At 39.0% G+C, this 12,203-nt stretch overlaps 1 protein-coding gene across 3 annotated transcripts in view; it reads right to left on the bottom strand.

The window, feature by feature from the left end:
• The window catches only part of ube2j1 (ubiquitin-conjugating enzyme E2, J1), a 60,434-nt gene that overhangs the window by 43,025 nt on the left and 5,206 nt on the right, over positions 1-12,203 (bottom strand). For 2 of the 3 annotated variants that reach the window (XM_086061151.1, XM_086061149.1), the window contains exons 2-4: positions 11,651-11,724; positions 7,838-7,970; positions 7,560-7,649 (exon numbers count right to left, since the gene is read on the bottom strand). In XM_086061151.1, coding sequence (XP_085917277.1) covers positions 7,560-7,649; positions 7,838-7,970; positions 11,651-11,724 — 297 coding nt within the window. The remainder of the gene's footprint in view (positions 1-7,559; positions 7,650-7,837; positions 7,971-11,650; positions 11,725-12,203) is intronic. The other variant, XM_086061150.1, reaches the window with a different exon arrangement.

The following is a 12,203-nucleotide window of genomic DNA, read 5'->3' on the forward strand; positions in this document are numbered from 1 at the left end:
ACAGAAGCACTGTTTCAGTCCCAAACCTTTTACCAGAACGGAGTACCGGACCGTTCCGGCCCACTTTCACTCCTGCTTATACTTCATACACACATAGATGATCGGTCTGTTTTTGTGCCGATTTTGCCTCTTTCCACCAGTGGCGCAACATCATGCTGAGAGGCCCCAGTGCAAAAAAATGATTTTGGGCTCCCCCTTCCCTAAAACACCCGCACACTCCCACAAGTGGATCACAACGCCAGCCACACACAACACAGGAGACGAAAAAGATCAAACATGTAAGATACTTTCCCCAACGTATCCTAAGACATAAAACTCTTTAGTTACAGCCATGACGTCTCCGCGTGCTCTGCGCCCTACCTGCCACCATTCAGCGCCTTAATGACCATTTAAACTGCAGCTTTTGCGATAAGTATATCGTGTTTTAAAGGTCTCGTATTTTTCACCTTTTCCACATACTAAAATAGTTCTCAAATGTGTAAAAGACATGTCTGTGACATGCATTCATCATTGACATTGGATCTAATATTTTTGCTGTCCCTAAATCAGCAAAGAATGCTCTGTTCAAAACGGCCCGTTTTAGGGGCGTGTCACTTTTATGCACAAAGCTGCACCAGGCCACGCCTAGGGCTTTTCCCTTCCCTTCTCCCTTGAAGGGACTGTGATTTCGGCTCCTGTAGCCAATGTGCTAATGTTGTGAATGGAAATGACTCGGCAGCCATGACGAAAAGAAGCAGTTTGGTACAACTGTACCAATTTGAACCAGACAGATCATGTCTTTTGCACATTTGAGAACTATATGTCGAAAAGTGGCATAACGTTTTACCGTAAGAAAAAGTAGCATAACGTTACTACAGAGACTATGTCGTAGCATTAGTTTGCGATTGTTTAGGCAGTGGTTATTTTGCCGTAACCGGCCACTTTCCTGCGAGTGTTATTTCGCCGTGAATGTCTCTAATTTGCCTTGAATGCTTGTAGACATTTACAAGCGGTTATGAATAACAAAAATAACATTAATCCACTGTCTTCTCAAAGACTCTGACGACAGAGCAACCCTTACTTCCCGATCGCTGTTCCCCATTGTTCTCCACGGGGTATGCGAGCAGGAAAAAAAAAAGTAGCAGCCAGCTTCTCGAATTTCTGTGGGTGTGACAAAGCTTTACCAGAGGCGGTGCCACTAACCCCAGAGGCCGGGGTCGATGCACTTCCGTGTTTTGTTGACCTCAAAAAGTCACAGAAGTTTAATCTGCCCGTTTGAAGCACACATTTTAGAAAGGAGGAGAAAGCTTAAGAAGTTGCGACAGACTTTTTTAATACTTGGCTGGATTGTATACAGGCCGGGAATGTATATTATTGATATATATTTTTTTTTTTACTCTTTGACCGCCAAAAACATTTGATAACGTTTAGTAAAATCCAAATGAGTGCCGCCAAAGACGTTAAAAGACGTTCACTATGTTTTTTTTTGTTTTTTTTTTTAAACGGGTGTAGGAAAGCCTTGGCAAGCTGTGCTGAAAGTATCAAGCAGATCAAATTAGTATGACGACTATTTTTGGGCACTAGATGGCAGCGATGACTCTCTTTGGACAAGATCGGATAGGAGTCAGTAGAAGACGTGAGGCGGAGCTAGAGTGTTGAGGGGAGAATGGCTGAGGAAGCGAAAATGGCGACCGGTTGCAAGCAGCTCACGCTTGAGCATTTTTTTCAAAGACGAAAAGCATCGACCAATGCTAAAGAGCACATTGATGATGATGATGGTGACTCCGAGGTTGACGCCGAAGTTAGAAGCGTTGACACCGAAGTTGGAAGCGTTGACGATCACGTCGTAAAGCCTCACCGGCTAGCGATGCTAACGGCGGAAAACGTGGTGCACAACCGAGCACTTCTGTACAGGCGGACGTTCAATCGGACGATGAAGAGTACCCCGAGTCCAATGCATATTCATCGGAGGAGTGGGTACAGTCTGATCACGGAGAAGACACTGGTTCTGGACTACGATGCCACCATGAATGGAGTGGATAAGATGGATCAGAACATCTCTTACCACCCGGTATAGGAACTGAAGGACATGAGGAAGCCAGACGTAACACTAGGTCACCGTATTATGATCCTGAGAGTAGACTTGATGACAACATGGCCAAACACACACTGCAGTATATACCTGCTACTCCCCGGAAAAAAAGGCCGGCAAGAAAGTGCACGCGAAGGGGCAACGCAGTGAAACTAATCTGTGGTGCAAATCCTGCTGCGTCCACTTGCACGCAGGGGAGTTTTACACAATATACCTCACAAAAAGAAAAACTGTGTAGTTGAAACATCCACACAATTGTAAATAGTACCACAGTTGCACACATTTGTAAATAGTTTGCCAAATTGTTTTGTCAAATTGTTACACTGTTGAATGTAAATAAACGTATTTTGCTATCAAAAAACACTTTTTCATTGTTGGTGGTAGTGTTTTACAGGAGTAAAGCACTGTTTAGGTGTTTGTGGCATCAATCATGGGAAAAAAAAGGTGTCAAATTCACTAGAGTGCATGAAATAATATTGTTTCACGAAAAGCTTGATTTCTCCGTATTTTGGTCCAAAACATAGCATTTGGATGAAACTAACCTATTTTCTATTGTTGATTACTGAAAAACTGAATAAGGTAGAAACTAACTTTTTCTGATTAAAGATGAGAGTTCAATCTTTCATTTGGTAGTATCTGTGTTTCCATAGTCCAAACACAAAATTTTCTGTGGACCTTGAAAGTTCAGTCAAAATGCTTAAATCAGCTGGCACCCACATGTTCTCTTTTCTGAAAATGCTTGGCAGTCAGAGTTAAATATAAGTTATTTATACTTTTTTTAAAGCCAGCCAATGTCCCTGTGTTGGTTACTCCAAAATCTAAGTTATTCCATTGTTGTACACCAGTAGATCGAAAATTATTTTAGTGTTTTTCTGATATAACTTTGTACGAATACATGTTTCCCTCTCAAATCATATTTCGATTCCCTGGCCTGGAAGCAAATTTGCAAGTTATAAGGGAGGTAGTTTTTTTTACGCTTTATACATTGTTTGCACAGTACTAAAGTTTATCAAATCATATAATTTCAATAATTTAGATTTAATAAATAAATTGTGTGTATGTGCACTGTAAGGAGCGTTGTGTATGATTCTTACTACTTTTTTCCGGAGTACCATCAAGAGATGTGGGCGGCTTATATAGGTATTCCCCCAAATTTCAGCACAATAGGTCAAGTAAGGCAGGATCAGTTTACAATAAATGAGTTGAAGTGCTTGCGTGGGTTTTCTCCGGGTACTCCGGTTTCCTCCCACATTCCAAAAACATGCATGGCAGGTGAATTGGACACTCCAAATTGTCCATAGGTGTGATTGTGAGTATGGTTGTTCGTCTCTGTGTGCCCTGCGATTGGCTGGCAACCAGTTCAGGGTGTACCCCGCCTACTGCCCGAAGCCAGCTGGGATAGGCTCCAGCAACCCCCGCGACCCTTGTGAGGACAAGCGGTACAGAAAATGGATGGATGGATGGAGTTGAAGGGCCCTCTGATTTAACATATTTTGGGCTTTAAATAGAATAGATATACTTCTAGCTAGATTTTTTTTTTTAGTTGACTTATATGAGTATTCCATGTTAACAAGTCATCGATTATTATTCCCAATACCTTGTGTTCTCTAAGACGTTCGATATTCAAATTGCTGACTTGAATGTTTATAGTTTCTTTAAGTCATTTTTTTACCAAATAACATAAATTTTGTCTTGGTTAGATTCAGTGACAGTTTGTTTGCATTAAACCATTGTTGCAGCTTGTACAATTCTCTTTTACACTTTGGGCCAGCTTGTTTAAATCTTCACCTGCACATAAAATATTTGTATCATCAGCAAAGAGTACCATTTTTTAGACACTGGAGCCCTGGGGTAAACCACATGTGACTTTGAGCCTATTTGACATGCTCCCTCCGATCACATATTGATATCTTTTAGATAAATAGCTTTGTATCCAGTCTAAAGCTACACCTCTAATTCCGATTCTCTCTAATTTTAAAAATAATATTTCATGATTTACCATATCAAATGCTTTTTTTTGGATCCAGGAAAATTCCAATAGAGTATAGTTTTTGATCAATCAGATCTGTAATGATTTCCATGGATTCGGTCAAAGCTTGTCCAGTGGAATGATTTTTCCTAAAGCCATACTGACTCTCTTGTAATAATTTGTGCTTTGTTATAAATTTATCAAGCCTATCATTAAAAAGTTTTTCCAAGATTTTTGACAATTGTGGTAATATTGAAATGGGTCTGTAATTGCCAAATTCGTGTAAATCTCCCCCTTTATAAATGGGGACAACTTTAGCAATTTTCATCTCATTTGGGAACATCCCCGTCATAAATGAGAGGTTGCATATGTGAGTTAGGGGCTGTAGAATTTCGCTTATTAGAAGCTTGATTAGTTTCATATCAAGGCCTTGTATGTCAGTGCCAGATTTGTGTAAGTTGCAGCTAGTACCCAATCATTTGGAATTGGTAAATCGGTTCCCGGACGCCACCAACAGGCTCACCCAACCAGGTAAGCAGCCAAGGCGAGCGCATGCTCGTTCACCAGTAGCGTCTTCACTGACCTTGGATAATTTTCTGCCAAGTCAGGACCAATAAAGATACAAAAAACTTGTTAAATGTATTTGCAACTTTTTCCATATTTACTATTTTCTCATTATTAGCATAAAAATAGTCAAGATAAAATGGCTTGGACTTTTTTTTCCTTAATAATCTCGTTCATGATATTCCATAACTTGCAAGTATAATGTTTGTTGTCCTCCAACAATTTAGTATAATACTGTTTTTTACAGATTCTTAAAATAGCATTTAGTTTATTACGATATTTCTTGTATCTAACTTCTGCCTGTTTTGTTTTTTGGTTAATAAATATCTTATATGTTATTCTTTTTTCTACAAGCATTTATAAGAGACTTGGTCATCCATGTTTTTTTTTTTTGATTTTTTAAATATGAAATATCTTTACTGGACAGTGTTTATCATAAATTTGCTCAAGTTTGTTTATGAAACAACCATACGCTGTATTCACGTCCATTGCATCATAGACACAATTCCAGTTTTGAATTAACAAATAATTTCTAAATGCAGTAATATTTCGATCTGACCTAAGCCTCCTTGCTTTTAATCACCCTGGTTTTCATATCTCGTGTTTTGATGAGGATCTTGCAGTTTGCGGTCCAGGTCGCCACAATTGTTCCACCTTTCTTCAGTTGACGTGCCTTTCTTGCTATTTCAGCATTCTTTTTGGTCACATTTTCATTCAGATAGACATCTTGACCTTTCAACTTTGGGCCCTGCTTGAGGAGAGCAATTTTGCTCTTTCTGTCGGTGAGCTTCATGAGGACCATTGGTGGTTTTCTCCCTCGAGATGGAAGCAGGTAGCACTCTTGAATGTGCTGCGATTCCACTGTTATTCACAATTCTTGCTGTTTGGCAATCATCTGGTGCTCAGCTGTTTCGTTGTCAGGATTCAGATCAGGATCCTCCGCACTTCTTCGGGCCGCAGCTTGTGCATACGTGTACAGTCTAACTTCAATCCCTGTGATGATGAGATCGTTGGTGCGTGCTTTTTGATCAAGCTCTTGTGTCAGCTTCTCCAAGTCTGCAATGCGCCGATCTTTGTCTTTTATCACCTTCACAAGTTATTGATTCTTAATCTGCATCTGTTGGATTTCCTTCAGAAGCTCTTGGTTTTGTTTTTGGATAATTTAGGATATGGTGCTCTCCAATTTTTGAATAGAAGACTTTAAGTCCTCCATCTCGTCCGTTTTGTCTGCTCTTTTCCCACTAGGCATGTTGAAAAAAAACAATGGAGTTGTTTTCAGCTGGCGCCTCGTGAGTGAACTCGCGGAGCGATAAAATGCGTCCTACCTCTATCATGGTTAGGAAGCGAGTCTTGGGCCTTCATATCGTTCAGAACTCCTTTTACCTTCTGAACCCTTGCCCTAAGATCCTCTGGCACCGGCCTTTTAATTAGGGCTGGGCAATATAATTGGTATGTTCAATATAAGGTATATATTTTGCCGAAGGTAGAGATTTTGACTCTACCATCTTACCGCGGTAGCGCATGTTGATTACATCATCATATCTGCGTCCCGGCATGGCGCACGGCTTGCCAACTTGACTCACGCGACGGTCGATTTCCAACATCAACACGACGCCACCTCAAAATTATATATAATTGCCAATTACAGACGCTAAAAAATCTAATTAATCTGTTAAATTAGTCAGTTAGTTAGTCTGTCATTGTATGATACACAAGTCTGCAGCGTTAGCAATTAGCCACTAATGGGAGCGTAAACAAATGACAGCGTTTGGCAAGCCAAACTGCAGCTGCATTCATATACTGTCGAACATTACAAACTCAGACAGAAAAAAGTCTATCAATGCATTAATCATTAATCATTTCAAATATCTAAACAATTTAAGCTTTCCATCCATCTATAAAAGCTGGCATACATAAAAAGAATGATGGGTGAGATATCACTGTTTTTTGTTGTTTTGTTTTTTACTTAATTACAATCAATGGTCCAACTCTGTATACCGAAACATATTCTAGGCTTCCATCCTCAATTCTAGTTGTTGGTATGTCAATGAACCAAAATAAATAATAATAAACCTGCTGTTTTACATAGTTCTTATAACATTTACCATCAAAAATAGGAGCACCTTTTACTATAGTCCCCTTTAAACAGGCATTAAACAAAACATTGAACATGAAATACACAGTCTGAGTCATAGCATAGCAGTTTTATTTTATTTTCACCAGTTACTCGAGTTTACATATTTAACCCCTGCAATGTGTTCACATACTTCTGGTTGGGAAACCCTGCATCGGACGACCTAATCCAAAGTAATGTTGAAGGGCCAGATTTGACTGGTGCTAGGCATCCTAAGAGCTGCATTGAACGAAATAATGTAAAAAAAAAAATAGCTAAGTCTTTTCCCTCAATTTATTTTAAAGTAATATAAAATAATTGACCTGTTTTAGTGCAGACAAATCTTGTCACAGTACAATATTTTGCAGCTATATGTTGAGTCGCTATCATTGTTTGTCATCTGAAACTACGCTATGCATATTGAGACAACTATACATGAGCAAATACAGTCAAGCTGTATCTCCCCCCAAAAAGGTGTTACCAACTGAAAAAGTTTGTAATACTAGTGCTACCAGTGCAAAAGTTAGTGTAGAGCCCTGAATATTTTTTTGTTTGCACTATTTTGCACCAGTGCTGACTTTTAATTTTGATTTGAGATTTGCACAACGGTCGACTTCCAACATCAACACGACGCCACCTCAAAATTATATATAATTGCTAATTACAGACGCTAAGAAAGTTAATTAATCTGTTAAATTAGTCTGTTAAGAGTTAAACAACACTAAAATGCATTTTCATACTATGAGACCTTTAACAAATCGTGATTATATTGCAAATGCAAATAGTGTAATTGTTTGGTCCTCGTCTAAACACAGGACTAAATAGACATTGATGAAACCTACTGCTCCATGAAGGCTGCCATGTCTCTGGATGGTGACCCGATATACTCAGACAGATCTTCTTCCCAACTTCAAATCTTCCATTTGGCTGGGCATGTGCGGTGGAAGATAGGAATCGGAAGAAGGTGAATGGCGGGGGGTGGGGACAATAAGGAGAAGACAAATATGTGAATAAATTGACTAGAAAGACCCGAGTTTTTCAGTTTCTGTAAAAAGCATTACAGTCAAAAGTTGGATTTTACTACTGCAGGTCACATGGTATTAATCTCAAGTGTGTCTTACTGTGAGGAGAATAATGCTGGGAGGCTTCATTGGATACTCTGGGGGAAGCACAATCCTGCCATGATAAACTCCACCATCGAAATCTGAATCTGGGGGTCCACGTACGGAGAAGTGCCATTCGAACAGGTTATCCTAAGAGTACGCAGAGTATATTACAACATGCTACCACAAATCTGAAAAAAGCAAAATACATACAGTGATCACACTGACAATGACATTTTTACCTGTTAATAAACTCCTAAAGCTATTGTGTGAAGGGCAAGGCTGAGGCCGTCATACGTTATTCTACACTATTGAATAGCATAGTAAAGAATAGTATCCATAGCACATTCAACATTACACATTTTCAACTCATTCAATTGAACTTGGGAAGGATTGCCACCTACCAAAAATTCAACATTATTAAAATAACCACAAAAAAAATATTGTTTTCCCCCTCTAATTTCTACATTGTTTGACTGATTCAAACCATTCTAACTAAGCAGTTCAGCTTATCCCTACCGATGCCAAAAAATTCCACTTACCAAATATGTGACATTTTCACCATTAAAAAATACACAACCCCACCAAAAATAAAAATTAAATAAAAATAAAAAGAGAGAGAGAGCAATGATGATGACATGTCGAAATGGTAAAATTACCGACTGAACAATACTGAGCTCACACATCCGCACATGCTCACGCACATACAAAAAAAAAATACAAAAACAAAAAAACATCAAAGTGTGCAATTATCAAGTTGATTAGGCTGCCTTTGAGTAGTCTGATGACTCTAGCTGCAGCCACTAGCACCGTTAGCACACTAACGCTGTAGATGCCCTAAACACTGGCAACAGGCACCGTTGCAAAACAATGTCAGCGTAAATAAGTCTTCTTATAATGCCCTTAATTGGCGATCGAACGTGATTTCTGTACGAAGTAGTTTAGTTAACTTTGGTCGCAATTGTTTACGCCGGCAATAAGAACGGCAAACACATGTTCCGCAGGAGTCAAGTCATCCGTTGTGCCGCGACTGGCAAAACGCGCCCGGGAAAAACTTTAAAACAAATGCATCCATTGGCATTGCGCTCCACATATTACTTGGTACAGGAAGGTTTATTTTGAAGTTGGCTTTCTCTCCGAATTGGCGGTGTTTTGCCAGACGTGTCAAATATTCCCCACATGTATTTGTTTACTTCGCTGCATTTGTCATTGCGCTAGTGACTCTTATGCCGGAATTCCGGCACCGGAGTACTTTAAGCCCTGAATATTTCAAGCCTACAGCTACTTCAGATTTCAGCTGCACGTGTGTTGACGGGGACCAGAGGGCGGGAGCACATTCCACCAGTTTAAAAATCGCTGCATTGCAAAATTAAATGCTAATGTATGCAGACATCACAGACATATCATGTAATACTAATCTGTGACATTTTTTCTGCATGTGTTTTAATTTACAGCTGTTGTGGATGGACATGTTGAAGTTTCCGATGAAGTGTGAGCTCATCATCATGCTATCAAGCAGCAGCCCTCATTCAATGTTCACCAATATCGGTAAGACATTTTACTCTCAGTAACTAGTAGTACTTGTATTGCCAACTGTTATTAATTTTATGTTTCTATGTCAACAGGAAAGCGCACAAGGGATAGATTCAGTGAAATGGACATTGCAAGCCAGGAACTCGCCAGGACAAGAAATGATCAGTCATCATTCGATAGGGCCACCGACAATGCCAAAATCTTGAAAAGAAAATATCTGTTTTACTTTATTACCTAGCTCTTTTCCCAAATGAGTTTTTAAGTTTTGTTTGCAACTCCTGACTTTTGGTTGCAAATCTGTTTTGCAGTTCCTGGCTCATTCTACAGTCACCGCAAGCGTCGAGGTAAATAATTTTTTTTTTTTTACTTTTCTGTTTTAGTTATATCTTATATTTATCTAAAAGCAACCCTTGATCTAACATTTATCTGGTGCTTTGGTCTAACCATTACAATTAGCGTAATAATGTTTATCTGGTGCTTTGGTCTACCATTACAATTGGTGTAATCACTCACTCAGCGTTGCTTAGCCATGCTAGCTAGTTAGCTAGCTCTGTTAGTCTGATAACAGACTCATTCATGAAGCTATGTTGTTGGCAGTCGAAACACACAAATATATGGCTCACTGGGATAGTAGCGGTAGTCAGGGTTTTTCCTGTGTATACATTTCAGAGGTGACCACCTAATTTGTTCGCCACCTCCAGCTTGAGCCACTGATATTGTTTAACACATCGCTCTAGCTGTGTTGATTGAGCTCGGCAGGAACACATTTTAACTGCAGTTGCAGTGTTGCGCCATTATGGAGGCGCTATATCAACAGCAGTGCACCGGAAAGACCTGGAGCAACAACCGAAGAAGAAACAGCATTTCTTTTTTTTAAAAACTTTAATGTACCAATAATTAATGTATATGTAGCAACCGTTGCACGCGCCCATTTCCTGGTTGTGGGGCAGAGGCGGTATGAGCCAGCCATCGCCAAAGTCATAAAAACACTTTATATACAATAAACATAATAGTGTTTTACAACTACGCTGAACTATTTTTACAATTTAATATGTACTAGTGGATAACATTTAAATGATTGTAATTAAAAAATAGCAAAAGTTAATGGCAACTTTGTATTCATATAATTTCTTATTTCTAGTCCCTGATTGTAAAATGGCTGCAGGAGAGCGGCTCATAATGGTATCCGGTCACCGCCGCGAGTACGATACCTTAAAATAAGACTGGTATTGGCACCGATACGATACCTGGTATTGGTAATCACCCATCATAGTCAAAGTTATACCACCTCTGCCTCAGTTTGAGCCAGGAAAAACCCTGGTAGTGATCGTTTTCATGACTCAAATTCCCCCACTTTTTCAACTTGACTTGTACATTAAACAAACAGGAGCAATAAATAATAATCACAGAATTATCACGAATTTAATCTCTACTTCAAACATCCAAGATGTAGGGGAAGCAGCTCATGTATATAAATTCAACTCCCAGTCCTGCTTGTATGTTAAGTGAATGCAAAGGTTTCTTTATGAGTAAAAAAACATCAAAACTTCATACTAACAGCTATCCCAGTGAGCCGTATATTTATGTGTTTCGACTGCTAACAACATAGCTTCATGAATGAGTCCGGTATCAGACTAACAGAGCTAGCTCGTTAGCTAGCATGGCTAAGCAATGCTAAGTGAGTGTTTACACTAATTGTAAAGGTTAGACCAAAGCACCAGATAAACGATAGATCAAGGGTTGCTTTTAGATAAATATAAGATATAACTAAAACAGAAAAGTAAGTACCTCAATGCTGGCGGCGACTGTAAAATGAGCCAGGAAGAGTCAGACGAACATTGTCACACCCCCATTTCTAGCTGACCAATGACCGTTGTCGCAGCGGCTTCCAAGCTGACCAAAGGCTTCTATCATTGGTTGAGCGGAGGACCCCGCCAACACAAGACAGAAAAAGATTTGCAACCAAAAAACAGATCCGCAACCGCAAAACAGATCCGCAACCAAAAGTCAGGAGTTGCAAAAAAAAAAAAAAACTTTTTTTTTTTTTTTAAATACAGATCCATTCATTTTGTTTGCAATTCGTTTTTTTGTTTGCAAATCTTTTTTTTATTTGAAATCCCTTTTTTGTTTGACTGAAATTTATTTGAGGTTGCAAATCCCCTTTTTGATTGATTGAAAAAATATATATATATATACCGCTTGGAGTAGGACAACATGCATAAAGAGGATGATGTGGTCAAAATACTCAATTGCCTAATAATTCTGCACAGATATGGAGTGCACTGTGGTAAACTTACTTCGAGTGGCTGGGCATGGTAGTGCTCTGTTGGATCTCTCAATTCAGCAGCCTCTTTCATCAACCTCTTCACCGCTAGTCCAATAAAACAATGACAAACATGAATGTCAGTTTAGGTTAAAAGATGTATGATTGATTACATATTTAGATGGCTGGTTCTCAGAAAACAGGCTCCAGGAATGTGACATGAGAGCTGAGCCCAAACATGAACTTGTTCAAAACCAGGTAAAAGTTATATTTACTTTAAATCAAACCTCCCTGCAGAGTGCTATGAATAAATACAGTCCACTCAAGCCTTTTGTTTGCAAAAGATTGTTGAATGTCGTGGTGTAGTCCATTGTTTCATATTGGAGTACTTTGTACCTGGGCACCAGACACTGAGCAGGAGAGTAAAAATGATATTTGAACATTTTAAATGTTTTATGTTTTTGTTTTTGTTTTTTTTAGCTAGTGTTTTATAAAATAATTATAAATGGAGGCAAAGTTCTATTTTTTTTTTTTTTAAATAATGAAAAATACATCTAAGCGTAATTTAAGACACATTCCCTTTGTTT

This window comes from Leptonotus elevatus, chromosome 18 (genome assembly GCF_054856555.1).
Source record: "Leptonotus elevatus isolate MCC_2025b chromosome 18, RoL_Lele_1.0, whole genome shotgun sequence".
Lineage (NCBI taxonomy): Eukaryota > Metazoa > Chordata > Actinopteri > Syngnathiformes > Syngnathidae > Leptonotus > Leptonotus elevatus.